The 23,500-nt window shown below is 37.0% G+C and overlaps 2 protein-coding genes across 2 annotated transcripts; one reads left to right on the forward strand and one right to left on the reverse strand.

Moving 5' to 3' along the window:
- Positions 1-3,577: 3,577 nt before the first annotated feature.
- Positions 3,578-6,608, reverse strand: LOC145632721 (protein FAR1-RELATED SEQUENCE 6-like). Its single transcript, XM_081685064.1, has 5 exons — positions 5,728-6,608; positions 4,801-5,578; positions 4,345-4,725; positions 3,967-3,999; positions 3,578-3,724 (listed from the first exon to the last, which is right to left on the reverse strand). Exons 1-5 carry the CDS (start codon positions 6,606-6,608, stop codon positions 3,578-3,580), a joined length of 2,220 nt encoding a protein of 739 aa, XP_081541190.1.
- Positions 6,609-9,398: 2,790 nt separating this feature from the next.
- LOC145632722 (protein FAR-RED ELONGATED HYPOCOTYL 3-like) lies at positions 9,399-10,092 on the forward strand. Its single transcript, XM_081685065.1, has 3 exons — positions 9,399-9,745; positions 9,852-9,950; positions 10,077-10,092. The coding sequence occupies exons 1-3, from the start codon at positions 9,399-9,401 to the stop codon at positions 10,090-10,092; spliced, it is 462 nt and encodes a 153-aa protein (XP_081541191.1).
- The last annotated feature ends 13,408 nt before the right edge of the window (positions 10,093-23,500 follow it).

Raw genomic sequence — 23,500 nt, forward strand, 5'->3', positions numbered from 1 at the left:
AATACTAACATATGAGCAAATAAATTTGTATGACAACATGTATACTAGTGCCCCCTACTACTGCCTACTACTGCTGCCCTAGTCTACGTACTGCTTTCAATCACATCAATTTGAAAAAGCTAAATTTAAAAGAGTCAGTATTTACCAATTTACATCAACCGTAATTAATTACCTTAAATAACCTTAAATAAAAAATCAAAACCATCTTCTACAATAGTAATTTCACAAAAACTGTTCTTCTTAAATTCAAGTGGAAAATATTTTGCATGGCTTCATCTGATGAGTCTGAACCGGAGTCGGAGGAGTCCTTGGACCTCACCGATGAAACCAAAGATTGTGTTGTAATTAAGGGTAAGCTATTATCAATGAGGTGTATGTTCATTGTAAAGGGGGGTGAAGTCGACGATATCAGTAATGAAGTCCACATGAGTATTGACAACTCTTTTAATAAAGTGTTTCGGGAGTGGTCAAGGATGACAGGTGTGATTTCTAAAGACATAAGAATGTACATCCAAGGGGAATTGATAGCCCCTGAGGACACATCGCATGACATGGGTATATGGAACAATGATGTCGTCCTCGTCTATGATAAGGTATATTACTTGCACTACATGCGATAACTAATTTTGTTACTGAGTTTATTTTAAAAGTAATTGGTTTGTTTTGTGTTTTGTTAGGAGGGAAATCCATTGCCAGTATGTCCAGTAGGCGAGACAAGAAGAAATCATAAGAGTATTACTATTGCAAACCTAAGAACACGTCGAGATACTATCGGATATCGAGCTAAGGGAGACTCTAAAGGAATTGAGATGTACAAGTTGCGGGAAAATATAATGAGGGTTGACGAGCAAAGAGTCCGTCTATGGCTAGATGGTTAGGATTTAAATGATGCCAAGACTTTGGTTGAAGAAAATGTCCCTGACGATGCTTTGGTTTATGCACATATCGAGCCTTTAGGATACCGAAGGAATGCTATCAGGTTTAACCCAGCTTATTACTGATAAATTATGGTAATTATTAACAATTAGATATATAAATTAGTATATATGACAATATTAAATAAAATATTTTCGGAATTATGGCACTATTAGATATATGGGTAATTATGGCAATATTATATATAGAAATTATGGGTAATATCATGTTTTGGGTTACTGAAATATCATGTTTTGGGTGTCTTTTGGGTTTATTAATGATATGACATGTGAAAATGAAGTTGTAACTAAATATTCTAATAACAATGGTTTGATGATGCTATAAATGGTTTGATGATGCTATAAATGGTTGATGATGCTGTAAATGGTTGATGATGCTGTAAATGGTTGATGATGTTGTCAATGGTTGATGATGTTGTTAATGGTTGATTATGTTGTCAATGGTTAATTATGCTGTTAATGGTTGATTATGGCTTGATGATAAAGGTTTAATGATTAGTTTGATGATGCTTTAAATATTGGGTTAAGCTAATATAATTTATCATATTATTTATCATCTTGTGAAGCATTTACTACTATGAACTAACATCTTGTGAAGCATTTACTATGCATTAGCATTATATTAATTTTTAATACAAATATGACAATACAAATGTGTCAAAATGACAATATTAAATTTTGCAATGACAAAAGTAAAATAGTCAACATAGTAAAGGACGCTCTAATAAAATGACAAAAGTAAAAGACTCAACATAAGTGAAAGAGGCAACAAAATTAGATTCATGAAATATAAAAGAGTCAACAAAATAGTCAACATAAGTAGAATATTCAACATAATATAATTTATATACAACATAATATAATTTAAAAGAGACAACATAATAAAATTTAAAGGAGTCAACATAATTAAAAGAGTCAACAGCTTGTTTACCAAACCAATAACATTCCAAACAAGGCCATAGTTAGTACATAAGTGGCCCACAGAGTAAGCCCACATAGAGGCCAATAAAATTCATGAAATGAATTGAAATACAGTCTATAGCCTAAGTATTGTAATAACGTGAAGTTGGGCCGACGAAAGATGGTCTAGCAGAAGATGGTCCAGCGTTGTCAAGGGCATAAAACAATATATAACTAGTTAAATCAGTAACATATAATGCCAATTTACAGCCCTAAAACAATAAATAATTAGTTATATCATATTTTACAACCCTTATATATGTATAGGAGGAGGAAATACCTCAATGGTCCCTGTTCCTTGAATTGTCCCTCCTTGCATTCCAACAAACATGGATTTACAGGTTACCGATTTTAAATCCCAAAGAGCAATGACACCACCACTTAGGCCCATGCCGTGGTAGCCATGTTCAACCAGTTTAGAACATAGAATTTTCTTATGAATGTGTATCCATTTGGTATATTAACTACGAGTCTCAACCAAAATGAATACATCAGGTTTATGTTTACGAGTGATGACATCATAATTACTGACAAATGACGGTCGAGCAACATCTCTAACATTCCATATTTTAATTGGAGTTCCATATGGTAAAATAAGTGAGTTATTGTTGTGGGGGGTAAGTCGGACAACATAGTATCGAGAATCAGGCAAATCTTTGTTTAGGTAATCTTGGGTGACTCCAAATTGAAGACTACTTATATTACCATGAACGTGGAAAACTGAAAGTGCATCACTCACAGACCCAATTTTAACTACAATAGGAGTTGAACATAGACGATAAATAGGACAGTCGACATTTAAAAAGGGGACAGGATCGGCTATATCAGTTAGGGGTGGTGGAACAATTTTAGAGATCGTGTTCATAGCCGCAAAATTGAAGGAATCTAAAATATATTTTATTCCCGTAGGGTGAATAACTCCACATAAGTCATTATAATTTGGAAGATGAGCAGGTTTTGTGATACCTGCTTCCGAAATCATTTGCAAACGGGACACTGAAATGGGCCACGCCGCATCCGGGTTCCTAACCAATGCTCTCACATCAGCATCGTCCACAACCATAAACTGGATGACCCCTTCTTCATATTTCATTACGAAGCCGTACTTGAAATTATTGAAGTCCATTTCAGTGGTATTTGAGGTATTTGGTTCAAAGTACAAGATCTCCGTTGGAGAATCTATACCATGGCAACCGTCAGGATACTTAGGATTGTTTAGAGAGTAACTGTGTGAAAATTTTTTAAATATATCTGCTCAAGGTTTGGTTTGGTAATGAGTTTTTCTACACCTTATATAGGATGAATTCGAATTTAAACTACGCATGTTGGATAATAAATGAGAAGAATTGGACTGAAATGACAATTTACTGAAGTATTACTGAAGTATCACAGGATAGAATAAAAAAGACAAGAAAAAGTGAAAAGATAACAGTGCAAAACACATGAAAAGACAATACATATGATTAAGCCTTCAAAATGAACATCGTATTACTTACACACATTATGATAACATATGATTAACCCTCCAAATTTAACATCAAATTACATACATACATATTATGGTAACATATGATTAAGCCATCAAAATGAACATCGTTTTACTTGCATACATTACCAAATGTAACTTATGAACAAAACCAAAAACCGACAAACATTTCCAAATGTAGTGCATCTAATAAACTCTATTCAAGACCATGTCTTCTTATAAAGTCATCTTCAAAAATAGGGGGCAAAATTGAATCTGCACTAACATCATCTTCATATCCTTCCTTGTCAACATCTCCACCAACAAACTGATTTGGTGGGACGTAGGACGGGGGAGGCATATCCTAAAATAGTAATTTGATAGTAAAATGTGAAAAAACATTATTTTATTTTATTGCATTATATGTAACAGAAATAAGTAACAAAATCTAAAACAAGTATTGGAAACTATAATTGCCTATAATTATTAGATGATACAGAACTAATAAATCAAGAAATACAAATTAAGCATAAAATTAACATGAAAATTGAAAGCTTGGTGATGTATTGGTGGTGGTGTAAATTACTAGTAGTAACCGAGATTTACCATAATATCATTCCCTACGGTGTCTTCACTAACCTGCATGGAATAACATATTATGTTAATGACGCTACCTACTTTAGTGTTGATAATAAAAAGATACAAAACATATTAATACCTGAATGGAGTTTGTAAAGGTATGTGGAGACTGGGGTGTTTCTACTACACATTCATCAGTGTTTTCTTTTGATGCAGCCTTCTTTCTCGCCCACTCATCTCGAGCCTTCTTAGCTGCAATATTTTCCTTCGCTCTTCCTTCTGCCTTCTATCTTCCTCAACTGTCGTCATGAACCGACAAGACCACACACAACCTGGACCTCTCTTGCTATGAGGATCTTTGATAGTCACAGGGTTTGGTTCGGCTGGTTCAGGTTAACTTTCCACCCCAACAGCACCATAAACTACACTTCTAGCAACTGAAGATGGGGTTAGTCTTGATGGACCAACACATTTATTCTTGTTGACACTAGGAGGAGTAGTCATGTTCCCAGTCTCGCCAACACTACTTATCGGAATGGCTGGTGTAGTTTTTTCCTTCACCTTCATCTCCAACTCTTTCAAGCCCTCAATAACCATCTGCATAGCTTCATCCATGTCACTAGCAATACATGACAAAGGCTCAAATGCCAACATCAGTTTGTCATATCGAACAACTTCTTGAGTTTTTGTTGGATCATGGAAGGCAACTTTAACTCTCATGTGCTTCCGGTAAATGTCTTTGCGCCATCTATCCAATATATACCTACTAGGTACATCAGGCACTTGCTGCGTTTCAAGAGCATTTAGGCAATGTCTGCAAAGAATCCCAGAGCATTCAAACAACTTTCACTCACATTCTACTCGCTGATCTTCACTGTAGTATAAAACGCGATAAGTCCGCCACTTGTTGATCGACTTCTCCTTCTTCTCAAATTCAACCCACACATATACTCTGTCTTTTATTAAATGTTCGAAATAGCCTGGAGATATCTCATGCATGCTACTACCAGTGCAGTACATGACCCTCTTGCATTCCCTTTGCACCTTCATAAACTTTGAGTTAGTGTACACATTCCGAAATGTTTCCTCAAACTTGAAATCAGTCACTAGACCACGTAGGAACATGGCCGAGTTACCATCTGCCAGCCTCTCTGACAGCAATCGCTGCTCCATAGCAGCCACATACTTCTCAGCAAAGTCACAAAGTCCAATGTTCCTTTCGAAGAACTCATCAAAAAAATTATGAATGCTTTCTGACCTCTGTGTAGTCTTCATTCCTGCCCAGAACAAATGCTTCATTGCAGCTGGAATCCACATTTCCCTCTCATCATATAAAACAGCAAGCCACATGTTACTGGCTAACTTATGCTTCTCAATAAATTCCTTCCACCTCAATTCAAACTCCTCCATAGATAAACTGTCATAGATTATATTTTTCAATTCCTCCTTAAAATCTACGTACCCTTTACACTTCCCTAACTTCACACCAAATTTTTCTGTAATGTGCCACAAACACCATCTGTGTCTGGTTTGTGGCATCACAGCTTTCAATTCTTTGCGCATCGCCGGATCTTGGTCAGTCAGTATATCCGTAGGAGAGTCCCCTCCAACAGCATCAAGCCATGTCGAAAACACCCACCTGAAACAACAATTTAAACAACAATATAACAATTACAATATGAAAATATTACAAATCAAACACATAAATGACATAATAACATAATTAGATAACAACAAACACTAAAAAATAAATTTAAAGAAGAAAATTAAATTGATATAAGAACGCACTTAAAGGTTTCAGTGTCCTCGTATGAGATTAATGCGCATCCAAGCAATATGGTTTGCCCGTGATGGTTAACACCAACAACATTTGCAAAGGGCAAGTCATACTTATTCATAAGGAAAGTGGTGTCAAAACAAACAACATCACCGAAATCCTCATACACAGCCCTACTGCGTGCATCTACCCACAACACATCCTGAAGAACTCCATTATCATCCAACCGATGTACATGGTAAAAGTTCTTATTGTTCTTCTGCATCATTTTAAAGTAATTCATCATGGCATTCGCATCTCCATCCTTAAATTTCAATTTCTTCTCCTTCGCAGCCAAGTTATTCAAATCCTTTGTGGTGAAAGCAACATTTTCATATCCATTCCGCTGACTAGCCAACCACCCATGGAGTTTTGCGTTAGGCAACCCAACATGATTACCAAAGTGGAGTGCACGCCTAACATACGGTACCTTCTTCAACTCTTCTAACCTATACTTTGTCACCAGCATTGATTTTGATGGGGAAAACAGATGGCTATGACTTAAGCACACTTTCCTCAGCTCCCATTTCCCATTAGAAGTCAAGCTACCATACACCATGGCCCCGCAACCACATTTTTTAGATTTTTTAGTGGCAACAGGTTCTCCTTCCAACTCCCTAGCAATTCTTTTACCACCGACCTTCCTTCGAGTGTCAGGTTTATCAGCACAGTCGCATTTCCATGTCACTGCCCGTTTTATCTTACTTCCATCTTTAAAGTGCTTGTATGCACTTTGGCCACGTACCACCCCAAAGCCTTGCTGCTTCCCATAAGCATTGAAATAGACATCTATTTCTTTGCACGAATCAAATATCATCCCTATTTCAGGAGGGTCGAAATTCAAAAACCTCATATCCACCAGATCACCTCCACTATTCCCCCTCCATCCACCTCCCCTTCAGCTTCATTTATAAACCTTGAGTCACCACTATCACCAGCCCCTTCTCCATCATATTTTATAAGCTGCAACATTTCTTCATCATCGTCATCAATTGATAACGGAACACCATCTTGCGCAACTAACTCCCCCTCCTCCTCCTCCCTATATTCCATGTTTTTTACTACCAAAAAATTAAATTCACATTTATCATTACATTGTTATATATATATATATATATATATATATATATATATATATATATATATATATATATATATAACAACAGTAGGCTCCTACCTAATGATCAGCAGGTAAATCAGTTAAGGGAAGCATTCTACCTCATGCTCATGCTTAGAACACAGTGTAAAAGATAAGATGCTTATGTTCAAACACAAATCCACAACAACCACCAAACATGTTCATTCTGTCTATCTTTCCTTATTAGGGACAAGTACCAAAAGGATTCATTCACAAATTAATAACAACCACCAAAACGATTGTTCCAATATGACCAAACAAAGCATGACAATGAATATTGCATGCATGTTACATTTTGGTTATATTATATATTGTCATTTTTGCTCTTAAATACTATCATATGATAAGTATCATGATAACCAAGAACAACACATTTCACATTCGTAAACCCCAAAATAATAAATATAAATCAGTTCAATATCCAAAATTCGAAGAAAATAGACCAAATTATGTCAAAATCAATAATGATAATAATGAATCAGTAAATAAGTATCTATCCAGCCAAGTTTAGCTAATTCAATAATACAATTACTCAAATTTAGCTAATTCAATTATACAATTACTCAAATGTAGCTAATTCAATCATACATGCAAGTTAATTGTTCAAATTCTTTCACAATTAAACAAATTATGCAAGCTAATATCGAAAATTGATGATGCCGGACCAAACCTACCGGAATCCGACGACAATCCACCAGATTAACATACCGTACCGCGCCGCTAGTCGAAGAACTACGAACTTGTTGAAGAACATTAATGGAGAACTTTAGTTGGAAAGGGGAAAGTAAGGGGGAAAGAAAATTAAAAACGGGAAAATGGTTATAACGGTATAGAGAAACGCGCCAATACGTATTTGTTTCGCAGATGGGTCCCGCAAGAGTACGTTTATACGTCAAAATACATATGTGGGCCCCGCTTTTGCTTGTGCTGGGAAAACAAACCCTAGCAATTTGCTGGGTTAAGCTTTAGCCAGGAGAATAGCGGTTGCGAAAGAAAAATTAGGAGAATAAAGTTTTATACCCTAACTCTTTATGAGGGCACCCCCATTAATCTCAGAGATAGCAATTCTCGTTTATTACACAAGCCACGTATGCATATTTTAATATATTTAAATACCAAGAGGTGGGGTCCTTATTTTAGTGAATTGACGACGTTACAATACCATTTAACAGAGGGAATTGCTGGAAAACAAACAAAACCCCATAAACTAATCGAGCTGGCCCTGTTGCCCTTCTTCACCAAACTGAACCCAGAGAATAGCGAAGGGTAAAGCTGTCCGAAGCTTTGATCTATGGAGGATTCTTAAACTTTGGTATCCCACGGGGCTTTATATGATGAATACATTGACATTCGTTGATGTTCAGCCCGGATTCAAGGTGGTATCACTTATAAAGATAAGCTCAATGTCCTCAATAATTGAGGTGTAAGTAGTTCATATTGCCTAGTTAATTTTAATTTGAAGAATTTGTAGTTTGAATTGGTCGTAACTGTTGATCCGCGACCTGTGTAGTTGTTATTCTTTTGAGTAAAATTGATTTGGATGAATTGATTTATGAATTCTGATTGCGATATGGGTGAACTGAACTCTGAAATGATTTCTGAATTTTTGGTAATGCGATTTGGGTGACCTGATTTATGAATATTTTTCTGAATTTTTGGTAATGTTATTTGGGTGATGTGATATTTGAATTTTTTTTTTCTGAATTTTTGGTAATGCAATTTGAGTGAACTAAATTCTGAATTGATTTCTGATTCTTTTGTAATGTGAATTTGAATTGATCTTGAATTTTTGGTAATGTTAATTGAATTCTAAATTTTAGATAATGCGATTTTGAATTGGCTGATTTGATTTCTGATATTTTGGGCCTAAGTAATTTTCCTTTGAGATTAATTAGTTATCTTGCATTATTGTTTAAATTAGTGTAGTTGATGATACCTGCTATGTGTTTTATATCGTTTGCAGTTAGTTATGTGTTAAAATCTGTTGTTGGTGGTCATTGGTAGCTGTGGGTAATGGATGAGAATTTTGAAATGGATGCAGACAGATTTAGTCCTTTAAGAGGGGTGGGGTGTGACGAGATTGGTACATTGTTGGAGATAGGTGTAGATGATAATCAAAATGAAGGCAATATTACTTTGGATGAAGAGAACTTGGATAATCTATCCCTCTCACAGACCTTTGAATACAATTCTCCTTTACCTTGTAGTCAAAAGCAGCAAGGTTTCCCAATTGATAGTGTAGAGACCTTAAAAACAACCGTGTCAACAAATGAGGTGATAGAAGTCATCTCTGTTGAACCTCCAAAGGTCGGAATGGTTTTTAAAGGATGGAAGGATATTGAGTGTTATTACAAACTATATGCTGAGTAGTGTGGCTTTGGGGTTAGCCGGGTTCAAGGATCATATACAACTAGTAAAGAAAGAAGGGGAATCACTTGGAAGTGTGAATGTTGGGGTGCCCCGGATATGAGGGCGAAGCGAGAGGCTAAAAAAAGGGCGAAGCAAATGGATGTTGGCGGCTGTGGAGGAAATGTGAATGGTGTAATAGGGGAGGCAGAGCTATCACGTGGGAAAATGAAATCTAAAAAATGTTATTGTAAAGCTAGGGTATATGGAAGTGTGAATGGTGAAGGGCTTTGGGTGTTGCAAAGAGTGGAGTTGGAGCATAATCATGATTTGTGTCCAAATATGGCAAATTTAGTGAAAGAGTACCGTATGAAGAAGATGACCCCCACTGTTCGCAAGCGGCTGTTGAATTATTATGAGGTGGGTGTACCTGTGACTCAAATATGTGGATGTTTAGCCACGGAAAATCCTAATTTGCCTAATGTAAAGGATATGCAGCATGAAATGTATAAAAAAAAGGCGGCTTAATATGGCCGGTGGAGATGCTCCAGCCATGATGGCTTACTTTGATTCCATGCAAGCCGATACTCAGATTTTTTACCATGCACATAGGTTGGATGATAAAGGTCTTTTAAAGGACGTCATGTGGGTTGATGCTCGGAGCCGTGTAGCTTATGAAGACTTCGGTGACGTCGTTTGCTTTGATGCCACGTTTGTTTTTAAGTAATCTTTGAACCCGTTTGTTTTGCTAAGTATTCCTTGAGGATAATAGTTTTGAATGAACTAGACCCAGTTACTCTAGACACATGTAAGTATACATATTTGTTATCTTGACAGGTGCCCTTACCCATAATGCCAATATGTAAGCCTGACTTGCATAACCTTTTTTTTTTTTTTTGAAAACATGACTTGCATAACCTAAAAGACCTATGCTCACCATTTTCACATCAACTTGAACTAAAAAATTAGTCAAAGCATCTAAACCCTCATGGCTACACTTGAATTTGACCCCCAAAACCCCGTCTACCCTCAGGGCTGCTACACAGTTCCTCTTCCAGACCATATGGTTTTTAAAGATACAAAAATAGAGGGAAAACCATAGATCAATTTCAATAAGGCCATGTACTTTACCATAAAAAATGAACGTAATGCACGTGAGATTATTAGCAAAGTCACAATTCGAGACATTATTCATAGCCCTGAGAGCCCATGGGAGGAGAAACTTCAAGGAATGGTCATGCTTGGACCAAATGGTGAGTTCGTTCCTGCCCATCTCCCTAATTTAGTTGATAATGTTAGTACAATAGACTTAGTTGATGTGTTTAAGAAACTCAACAATGGTAATGCCAATTATAACAAAAAAAAACCTTGGGGAAGTGATACCAAAATTTCTAGAGAAAATTGTAGACACACTCCAAATATCAATATTGAGGGACCTATTTACCCACTTACTATTAGGAAGGTTAAATCAGAATTTGTATGCTACTCTGATGATTTTCAAATTTTTTATTTGCGTGACAAGATTAGTGATCTTAATGTAATAGCATGTGTTGTAAGGTTTCGTGTCGATCCTTTCATAAGGTACAATGATGTAATCCTTGAGTCAAAGTATGAAGTAGGTGAAAATGCCTTTCGTTTAGGTTCTTCCATTGTTATGTGGAATGCTCGTGGTGTTACTCGCCCCTCGTTTAAGTCCAATGTCTAGAAAATTATCTCTGTTCACAAGCCTATCTTATTCATAATTGTTGAGGCAAGAGTCTATCATAAGTCATTTGAAGAAATTTTTAACTCTATTGACTATGAGTTCAATTGGAGTTTGGATGAGAGTGTTGGGTTGATGGGTGGGCTTGTTGTGATATGGGATGAGAAAGAGGTCAAACCGGATGAGTTGCTGGTCACGATGACTCAAGACTTCCCAATGAGGCTCCTAGGCACAATCAAGGTAATTAGCTTGTAAAATTCTAAAAACAATTATTACCTTTTATCAAGCTTATGGATTTCTATACTAATATTTATTAATACAATTATTACTTTGACACAGGCGGCACCTAAGGAAGATGATAACGGAGCAGCTGATGAAGCCCGTGGCAAAGATGAGGGGGGAGCTACTACTGTGGAGGCCAAGGCTGATGAGGCCATTCCATCTAAAGAGGAGGGAGCAGCTAGCAGCTGATGAGGAGGGAGCATGAGTATTTGTGGGGTTGCCTTGGATTTTGTATTGCTTGGATTGTGTTCCCTTTGTTTCTTATGTAATTCGTATGCACTTTGGTCTGTATTAAGATGGAACTTGTTCAAGTAGTAATAGCTTTATGACTTTCTAATATATATATATATATTAAGGTATAATCATGGGTAGACCATGGTTACCATGTTTATGTCTAATAATCCTACTATTGCATCATTTGGTTATTTGTCTAATGTCCATTGGAATTCATTTTCATTCGGAATGGATTCAAAGGGTAGAGCTCAGTTTTCCTAGTTAAAATTATCTACAAGTAAATGAAACTAACATAGTCAAAATATATTGGTAGCCAAATGAAGTGGTTTCATAGTTTATAACTCAATGCTAAAAGTAGAGGTCAGTTTTCCTAATTAAAATTAAATACAAGTAAAGTAGATGAAACTAAACTTAGTCAAAAGTTTTCCTAATTAAAATCATTCATGCGCTAATTAGTATCGAGTAAAGGTCTTAAGGTGTTAGCATCAAATCTAAAAAAATAAAAAATGGATGACTTGCTTAACATAACGCACAATAGTCAAGCTTATGTAGAATGGCCAAATAAAGTGGTATTATTGTACACATTATTATTAACACAACAAATCTAAATTTACAAATTGGCGAATAGTTTGTTCTATATTGGTAAAACAAAGTACAACATAACAATGTTACAGCAGACAACATGATAATGTCCTCATTTTGGAAAAATGAGGACGTTCCTTGTATAACAGTGAAAAGGAAGATGTTTGAACCAATAGTCGTACAGAAGAGCGGCCACTTGCCTTCTAACACACAACTGCATGTAAAAAAATAATTTCACTAATCAGTTAAATACTTGTTGTGTATTCATTTTAAGCAACCCCATAACACTTTTGCTTATTACTTACAGCGCTGTAAATGTAATGCAAGACCGTACCATTACCAAGTCTCAGCAACCAAACATCTACAAAATTTCCAACTTTGGAAAGCAACCAGAAGTTGCTTACATTAGGAGTTGTATGTGCATCTCCGCGGTACATCTAATGCACAAAAAAAGAACTATGATCGATGTTATAATGAAAATAAATAATGCACTCTTATAATGCCCAAGTCACACATTTGATGAAGAAGTAATCGAAACCGTACCTCTAAAATTAGGGCAATAAATGTAGTAGTCTGAGTGTGCACAAACTTATGTAGGATACGTACAAGGGAGCATAATCCAACAACCCCACCAGAACAAAGCACCACCTATGTCTGCAACAATCGTCGCAATCATATTGAAATTAAAATCAGCCATCGCATTATCCAGCTTTGTTGCACAAAGGAATCAATTACCTGCACAGACTCATCCATCTTTGAAGGGTTCCATGATGGTTCACTCAGTTGCATATCATACAACTTATCAAACTAGGTACTTCCAAATGTAAGACCACAACATATCGGTAAAACAAATAATTGAATGATCGATTTCACAACATACTTACCCACGCCATAACAGTTTGTAAGGCAGAAACCTGTTCACAAGACATGGACCTGCAATTTACATCACACCACACCAACCATAGCCATCTAGTTAACATATCATGACTCATTTAAAACCAATTACCATAAATGACAGCTAACCATTTCAAACCAGTTCTAGGTTCACACAGTTGCAGACAAGGCGTTGTTTTACAGACCTCGGACATGTGAGAAAAAGTTAGACCGTGAAATTGTTTCAACAAAGGGAGCTTGGAAAATGAATGTGCATGATATAATGAATCGTGAGGTTCGTTACGGGCATTAAGGCGCTTTCTACATTTATTTTGTTGTGGAAAAGCCTTAGGAGGCGCCCCACGCCTTTTCTTCACTTTATTCGCACGGTCAGAAGTTTCAAATATTACATGCCCCCAAGCCGATGCAAATCAATCATCAATTACTCTAGAGGTCCAGTTATTTAAAAACAAAGTAAAGATGTTTTCTAAAAGCAAAAAGATACCTCATTGGCATTAATTGGTCCATTAGTGTCCCTGGCTTCTTTTGGATGGTGCTCCCAATAAGCGACATCCAACGTCTACCAGGATAAAAGAAACCAATATCAGACTAACAACCTTCACCAAATCTTTCAAACAAATCAATATAATAAACAGCAAACAGTTCCTTACCCCTATCAAACCATAGTCACCTCTGGTTGTAATTCGATCCTCTTTGATGGCCACACTAATCTGATTCTTGTTCCAGATCTTTATCCTAGGAAAGTCACCCCATTGAACAGGAAACCGGTTTAACTTGTCTAAATAAAACACCTACACACGCAAACAAACGTTACCAAGAAAATCCGGATGAAAAAGATAACAATAAATAAGTACTTATTGACGTAATAACAACATACCACAACAAAAATGGTACACCCACCATAGCCACAAGCTACACCGGTCTTGTAAAAACAACGAGCAAAGCTAGCCACACTGACCATCAACTTATTCAAAACAAGATCACACTAGTTGTACAACGAGGCAGTTATAGCACATGTAAGGGCAGGAATTAAGTAACTTGCTAACCTAGGAGATTGAGTTGGACATAACACCATCCCAAGAGCTAATAATAGGAATATGGTCTTAAACTCTTCTTCCTCATGTGACTCCCACCCGCCCTCCAACCTTTCCATTAACTTCGAATTCAAAGGTATTCCTACAGATGTGTAAACATAACCTTCATACTTATGGGAATTTGTGTTAGAAGGTTGACCATATTTTCCCTTGATTTTCTTGAGTTTCTTTTGCATTTCAAATGACATGGATTTACCAGTAGGAACAGGCAACCCACCATTTGGATGCCTAAAACCCAATGCACTTGGTTAGATGATAACCTAAATTGTTTCCCATCCAGGGCAATAAGCAACTTATTCAAAGGGTCAATACGACTCATTAACCAATAACCTAATTGTCGGGGTAAGTAAATGTCACTAGGAGCATTCAACAACCCACTAAACCCCAATTCATTAACCCATCTTGTCCTTCTCTCATCAAATGTATGGCATACTCTACTGAAAGTCTCGATACAACAATTCATATTCGTGGGCTGCAATAAAATTCAACAAATGAGCCATGCAACATACATACAAAACTGTATTATCCAAGGCCATGTAATGATCTAATTCAATAATAACATACCGGACAAAAGAAATCACATTGTTCCTTAATAACCTGAACATTTCCCTTCACTTTCCCACCAACACTAATATTATCATCCTGCACAACACAAGTAATGCAATAACAACCTCAATACATTGAATTAGCCGGGTTAATTTATATATCCTAAGTTCTCTAATACCATACCGTAAACAATTCAGTATGCAGTTGTAGACACCCATTTGTGTCTCCCCAAAACCAAACCCGGTGATGAGTACCTTTCACGTCGAATCATAATCGAATATAGTGAAAGTGTGGGAAGTCTAGTGTTGCGGATAGTTTTAATTTCTTTTCTCTTCTCTTTATTTTTGAAAACTTATTTTAAGAAAACATCCAATCCAGTTAGATTGGTCCATAATATGGGTCCGTTAGTAGTGTAGTTGGATGGGGCTTGAAAAGAGCTTTCCAACGATATATTATAAGCCCAATTCCGATGAATATTTAGGAAGTTATGGTCAAATTACTAAACTGGGCCCGGTTTGAGCCTTATATGCGGCCCAATGATCTAGATGATGGCCTAATATGGATTTATCATTCCTAATGCAATTAGGAATGGTTTTAGTCTTCTAGATTCTTCTAGAAGGTTCTTTTCATTCCTAATTCAGTTAGCATTGATAAATTGACTTTTGTTGACTTTTTAGAGTTTTAATCAGAATAAAAGAATGTTTTTGAGGAAAATACGATTTTATCCTCCTGTACGGTTAATTGCAATCTGATTTTAGAAAACACGTCAGAAATTTAATTAGCGCCAAACGCCAGCCATTAGCGCCTGGCGCTAAGTCTAGCACCTGGCGCTAATGTCAGCTTCTGGCGCTAACCTCGTTTTTTCGTGTCAGAACTTTGTTTCGATTTTCTTTCTTTTTGGCTGATTTTCTCTATAAATAGCCTTCTAAAAACTCAGTTTTCATTCATCTACAATCTACAATCATCAACTTTCTCTAAGCAAAAGCTTCTCTCTCTCTCTCTTTTCTAAACCTGCCTTTTTTTCTTACAAAATTCCGCATTCACAAGCCTTAGATACACCTATCATTATTCGAAGTTTCCTTTGCCCTAGACGTGAAAGGTTTGATAAAACTGAGGGTTTGGTCCCAAATCTTTATTTCAGCTATTTAATTTAATTGTTTTAATTATTATTTTCCTCGAAGTTACTAACGTGTGTATTTTGTTATTAGAAAGAGGTACGAGGCATCAAAGTAAGTGCTTTAATGGTTTTCATTGATATTATTATGTAGAAATCATGCTGAGGTTGTTGTTATGATTCCTAATGTTATGTTAGGGCGTTTTAATCTTCCTAGTATCATGTCTAGGGTAACTTTTATATCAAGTATGATTAAAAGTATGATGCCTTTTATGTTATTCCTAATATTTATAGTATGTTAGTATCATGTTGGGGTTAAAGCTTTGATCTTTATTGTTTAGTGACATGCTAGGGTTTGTTATTAATCTTGTTAGTATCACGCCTAGGATCTTGCTATTTTTATTATGCTTTAACATGATTCATGATTATTATTTTAATTGTTATTATTATTATTATTATTATTATTATTATTATTATTATTATTATTATTATTATTATTATTATTATTATTATTATTATTATTATTATTATGTTGCTTGATATTTATTGTTATTGCTTGATCACACCTTTTATGCATGTTTAAAGGGAATTTGTACTTGTAATCACGCTTAATAAGATAATTAATAATCTTGTTTTGGGTTAATTTGATTATAATTCGAGTGATCGCCAATAATAGATTTATTTGTGAATTAATTTTCAACGAACATAGATAAACAGGTTTAGGGTTAAACCTATTGATTGCATGTTAGTAAAAAAGCGCACATGAATACGATCAGAATAAAGTAGAGGCCTATTATTAGGGCAGGTTCAATCTCTTTTAGGTTGGATTTGTACCTTCATCCCCGAACTACCAGTCATGGTTCCAGACCTATTGGAGTTAACGATCTCTTGGATCGTTAAGGGGTGTAACCTTCACCTCGTGAACGGTTTACAAGTTCCTAAAAATTGTTGGCGACTCTTTTGCTCTATCTTCTTTCCCTTTGGACGCCACCTTACTTTAGTGTATGATCACAGTGGGGTTCAAGCTAGGGGTAATGCTTGAAATATTCCCTACATATTTTGGCGACTCCACTGGGGAGGATTTCTATTTTAATTCCTGAAATTTATTTCGGCAATGATTTAGAATGAGTGGATGAGACTCGAAAAGTTCTAAGTATTTCATGTGCGTAATTTTGATTAACATTATTGTCATATGCACAAAAAAGATCTCATTGGAAAGACCATCCGTAATGAGTTAAAACATAGGATTTTCACACGTAGGAAGTTTGAGTAATATCTTTCACAACTAGGATCGAAATAACACGATGCAAAACTGGAAAATTTTATCGAGCACAGAAAGCTGCTGACACATGTAGGAACTAGCGTCAGCATATAAAGATTAGCGCCAGTATTTTGACTTTAGAGCCAGTGTCGCCAGGCGCTAAAGCCAAAAAGTGGCGCTTGCCTCTGTTTGCTGGCGCCAAGTTCTTCCAATACCGAGCCTGAAATATACATTCTAATCTTGACCAGTTTTTAGCATTGTTTGCTCGATCCTACTTCCTGATTGAGTTTTTCTCACTTTTCTGAAACCTATATGTGTTCTACATATGGACATAACCCTGTGGGAATTCATGCTCCATCTACCTGATTGAACGCTCTGAGCAACAAAGGGTACATCCGAGAATGTTGAATTCACCAAACCATGGAAGCGAGTTTTTCTAAATTCGTAATGTCCCATCCACTCGCGCCAACCCTTCACGGTTAGGCTTCCGCGCGGTGCATCTGGACAATTAACCATGGACCCTCTATTTATTAACCCATATCTCGAACTTTAGAGAACTAGAGCCATGGTTAGGTTGCAAACTCATTGCATCATATTGTGCCTACTTGACTAATTGTGCATTACTGGTTGTGCATTCTCTATGTGTTTTTCCTAACCGTTTGTTTGACTTGTGCTAAGATTAAATAAATTAATTTATGACTAAAAGAAATTTGTCTAATTAATTAATTAATTTAAGTAATAAGAGTTGACTTAGTACGACTTTAGGCATACCTTGTAGAGTAATAATACCAAAAGCAGTTCCAGATCAACGTTCCAGCACTGGCGCCGAGATTTGGACTGCAGCGCCACTCTGTGGAGTGTAGCGCCTGGCGACAGCTCTGTCGTCTGGCGCTACACTACACAGTGCGGCGCCAGTCCTATCGTTTTGGCGACAGCTCGGTATATTGCTCGAGTCATCACTTTGTGTCTAATTAAACAGTTTGCTAATTAATTCGATTATTTTAATTAATAATAATGCCTCGTTAAGTCTTTGCTTGAGTCTAGTCACATAGTCTAGCCACATGGTCATGACAAGAGTCTTAACATGTCACCTACACTCACTAGTCTTAGCACACACTTTAAGTATATATCACCATGACCATGTCTTAGGTTCATGCATGAGTCAGTTTTTTCCGTCGTTCGAGTTGGGGGTACATTCTATTCCTAATTTCTTCATATCTCTCCATATACATCATTTTTCTTCACATCACAATCATCTTTCTTCACTTCCACCATCCATTACATGTTGAATAGAGTTTGAGTCAAATAATTAACAATGAATATCCCCAAATTCCTTTTCCACAGTACTTAGCCGAGGAGAGAAGCTAGGGCGATTAATAAAGGACAACCTCTTTATTCAAGTCTTACTTTTTGATAAATCGATTCGTCAAAAGAGGAAAGCTAAAAAGATAATGGCAACTCAAGAAGAAGTCAACGAACTTAAGAATCAATTGACTGGCGTGACTGAGGCGTTGAAGGCTTTAACCCTCAAAATCAATGACCCTATGAAGCAACAACAGATGGACCTCATGCAAGAAAGCTTGAACAAGCTATCTAGTGATTACAAGTTTCAAGGCATTAGTTCACAAGGGGTCTTGGTGGACAAAGAACTTCTTCCGCATAAGTTCAATGCCAACGAAATCCCAAAACTCAAGGCAACAGATAATCCTTACCTTCACTTAAGAGCCTTTGAAACTATGATGAACATTAGGGGGATTGATAAGAAAGTCTTTCATTCCTTGTTTTCCTTATCTCTTGAAACCGTTTGTCAACAATGGTTCTTCTCCCTGGACAAAGAGAAAACCTCTACCTGGGAATCGATGGTAAACGCTTTCATTGATAGGTATAAATGCAATATCCAAGTCGAAACTGATTATAGAAAACTTGAAATGCTAAGACAAAAAGAGAATGAAGGCTTTACTTCTTTCTTCAATAAGTGGAGGGAAACTTCCGCTAAGATGATTGAGGTCCCCACCGAAAAAGAGTCTGTGAGGATGCTTATCAAGAATCTCCAAAAAAAAGTATTCAAAGCACTTAAAATATCAACACAACTTGAATACTTTCAGAGCCGTCTATGACATAGGTATCGAGATCGAAGACGACCTCGCAAAGCAAAAAGCTACTAACAATAGTAACCACGGTGGCTGGAAAGGAAAGAAGAACGACAATTCTTCTTCTTCCGAAAACGCCCACTCTAGTAACAATGTTAGTACCTTTGATCTCAGTGAAGTTTTAGTCATGGATAACCAAGGATCTAAGAAGCAACTAAGGAAAGACTTCACCCCCATTGGGATGAGCTACGATACTGCCTTCGATCGACTCCATGCCAAGGGACTCATGACTCCCATTGGACCTATTCAAGATCCCACACCTGAAAAGAGATTACCTACTTGGAATCCAGATGAACACTGCAAGTACCATCAAGGTAGGGGTCATGCTACTGAGAGCTGTTGGAAGCTAAAGGAGGCTATCCAACATTTTATTGATAATAACAAGCTTCCCATGCCTCCAGCTAACAAGAAGAGTGAGTGATGATAAAGCAAATGACACAAGACAAGAGGTGAGCTTCAACGACGAGATTTCGTGACCTTTTTTACTTCTTTTTTTTTTTATGTGCCCTTTCCCTAATAAGTCTAGCATAGGCACCTTTTTATTCTCCTTAGATTAATTTTGTAGATTCTTTATTTTTTCCTTTTAATAAAATGAGCATTTATTTTCTTGCATATGATCATTTCATTACATTGCATTAAAAAAACAAAAAATAAAAAATAAAAAATCCATGCCAAATTAAGTACAAGGTATACCGATGATTCGATGCACCTCTTGTAGCCATATCATACCTTTCGCCCTTTAAAATATACAATCCTTTCTTGATACACAACTTTGAGCCTCGTCTAACGATAGACCATTCTTTTTTCAACCCATATCTACCTAACTTTGGGATGGGATGGTGTGTAACCTATGCAATTACAAAAAGCTTGAGTGATTTCAAAAAATAAAAAGCAATAGAAATAAAAAATAATAATAAATAAAGTGTACAAAAGGGTAAGTGTTCCAATGTCTTTGATATGAAAATTTCTTTGATAAGAACACGTCTCAGATTACGTCTCTTATCGAGTGCTCGGTACCGTGCCAGAGAAACATGAATGCCAAGTGAGGGATAGACCTCATGATCAGGATTGCCCACACTTATAAAAGAAAAAAAATGCAAAAACAAAAAAAGAGAGCAAAAAATAAAGAGCTATAAAAGAGTAGAAACTCAAGCATAAAAAATACAAAGATTCAAAAGCAAAGTTGCACACCTTGGGGGCTTATCTAGGGTCTTGAGCCTTTTATCCCCTTCTTCTTCAACCTTTAGCCTAACCACGTTACAACCCTTAAAAAGATCTTTTTGAGGTATACACACACTTGTGCGAGGTTCGGCTAGAGCTACGTTCGGCCTGATTCCTAACGAATACGTAGGCAACCTCACATCGAGGTGCGGCCGTCATAAAAAATTGCATTCATATTTATATTCACACACCATGATCATATCAAGGGATCTCCTGTGCTCATCCCTATTCATTTAGAGTTAGACTTGGAGGCTTGATCCCTAAATCATTAGCTTACCTAGCCTAAGAGTCACCACCATTTGACTCTTTTAAAAAAATAATATTTTCCCACACACTTAGCCCTTGCAGCCTAACTTTAGTGTCACTATCACACACGTCACAAATACATGACCAAATATACTTCCCGTAGGAACCCTTTGTCATGGAATCTTAACACAACGCTGAAGCATGCCTTGTCATATCAACATCACTCATCAATCATAATTGTCATTGCATCACAAAGTATGAAGTGCTTAGCCTCCGTGCCTAAGTTACCCAAATATTTTCGTCATTGAGTCAACCATTGAGATAGCCTAGGATGGATTAATCCTTGCACCTTGAGAGATAGTATCAAACAACATTTGACTAAGCTCATTTAACATGCATTCGAAAACTTTGATTCTTTTTTTGCGTCTTCCTTTTTCGGGAGAAAGTCGGTACCCTCCGCAAAAATGATGGAAAATTTTTGCTTTTTTGCATTTTTAAGTCGCACGATCACATTACAATGCACACACGAGTCATGTCGTGTCATATCACCTTGATTTGAGTCTAACACATGTGTCAAACACTTTGAGTCGAGTCAACCTCGAGTCAATCACAGCGAGTCAAGTTTATACCTCGAGTCATGTCAAGTCAATGATTCAAACAACACTAAACATTAGGTCAACCCTAAAGAAAGATAAGCAAAGTCCTACAGTCAAAGATATAAATGCAGGTGCATCTCAGCAAGCGAGGACATTCCCAGATTTTTTTCGAAAAAACCGCGAATATGATACAGGAGATTCCTCTAAGATAAGAGGAGTTACATGGATCAGTAAATTAGAGATGAAGAGCTTTAATTTACAAAAGATTTGAGCGGATTTGGTTGAAAGGAAACGACCAAGCTCAAAGTTCGGAGCGAAACCGAGCAACAGCGGCAGAAAAAACAAAATAGGGAAGACCCGACTCCAGCGCCAGACGACAACATCCAGCGTCTGAAAATATATTTCAGCGCCTGGCGCTAGATCCCAGCGTCTGGCGATAGAGCAAAATCGCGGTGCCAGAGATATTTCAGCAGCGCAGAGCTCGAAGCCTTTCAAAACAGCAATTTCGGGTTCCTTGGTACGCCAGTTAGTCCCTATTAGCAATTTGACATGATTGAGTAGTCGATTTGATTACAACCGCAAATAAGTGATCGACCTGACGAAAGATCGTATCACTTAGCTTAAAGTGCCTAAACATTGGCACATCACAAAGGCACCGACATACGGGTTCAGAAGCACCGACGTAATGGTTCACAGCACCGACATACAAGTTCAAAATTCAAAGTACCGACATACTGGTTTACAAGCAGCAGAAGCGCCGACGCACCGGCTAAAGAAAAGTTCAAGCGAGCTTTAAAGATCGACAAGCATTGGTCTTCGGTAGTTTTCTTCGGAATATTATCGCAACAACTGAGGATGACTTCAAGAGAGGTTATTTTTAGACAGCATTCGCTAAGATTGTGGAGCTTGTCACCGAGATTTGAGAAGATAGCACGAGATGGGCGGTCTTCGACGGCATTCGCTAAGATTGTGGAGGTTGTCACCGAGATTTGAGAAGATAGCACGAGATGGGCGGTCTTCGATGGCATTCGCTAAGATTGTGGAGGTTTTCACCAAGATTTGAGAAGTTAGCACGAGATGGGAGGTCTTTGACGGCATTCGCTAAGATTTTGGAGGTTGTCGCCAAGATTTGAGAAGGATGGTTCGTAATGAGGCGGTCTTCGACGACTTTTTCAATGATTGGAAATGTTGTCACTATGATTCAAGAAAAGGCTCGAGATGTAGCAGCATTGATCGACGGCGTTCCCTAGATAGCGGAAGATCATAAAAACAAACAGCGAGATGGTGTTCCCTATATTGTGGAAGGTTATCACAATAAAAACAACAGCAATGCAACAACAGCAAATCGGTTACTTCAGATACGTGTCCTCGACGGTGCAAGATACGCGTTTTTTAACTCTTTTATCTGTTTAACTAACGCTAGTTTGCAGGTATCGGCGTTACATGAATGATTTAGGATCGCAGAACGTTCTGAATCATTCTCCGTCCCTATCGCTACTTTGACTTTTATTTTCGAAACTTGCGTTTCTCCAAACTCAGTCAAAGTGGGGGCTTCTGTAGACACCCATTTGTGTCTCCCCAAAACCAAACCGGGTTATGAATACCTTTCACGTCGAATCATAATGGAATGAAGTGAAAGTGTGGGAAGTCTAGTGTTGCGGATAGTTTTAATTTCTTTTCTCTTCTCTCTATTTTTGAAAACCTATTTTAAGAAAACAGCCAATCCAGTTTTGTTTGTCCATGATATAGGTCTGTTAGTAGTGTAGTTGGATGGGGCTTGAAAATAGCTTTCCAAAGATATATTATAAGCCCAATTCCGATGAATATTGAGGAAGTTATGGTCAAATTACTAAACTGGGCCCGGTTTGAGCCTTATATGCGGCCCAATGATCTAGAGGAGGGCCTAATATGGATTTATCATTCATAATGCAATAAGAAAATGGTTTTTGTCTTCTAGATTCTTCTAGAAGGTTCTTTTCATTCCTAATTCAATTAGCATTGATAAATTGACTTTTGTTGACTTTTTAGAGTTTTAATCAGAATAAAAGAATGTTTTTGAGGAAAATACGATTTTATCCTCCTGTACGGTTAATTGCTATCTGATTTTAGAAAACGAGTCAGAAATTTAATTAGCGTCAAACGCCAGCCATTAGCGCCTGCCACTAAGTCTGGCGCCTCTAGCGCCTGGCGCTAATGTCAGCGTCTGGCGCTAACCTCGTTTTTTCGCGTCAGAACTCTGTTTCGATTTTCTATCTTTTTGGCTGATTTTCTCTATAAATAGCCTTCTAAAAACTCCGTTTTCATTCATCTACACTCTACAATCTACAATCATCAACTTT

This window comes from Chenopodium album, chromosome 5 (genome assembly GCF_948465745.1).
Source record: "Chenopodium album chromosome 5, dcCheAlbu1.1, whole genome shotgun sequence".
In the NCBI taxonomy this organism is placed as follows: Eukaryota; Viridiplantae; Streptophyta; class Magnoliopsida; order Caryophyllales; family Amaranthaceae; genus Chenopodium; species Chenopodium album.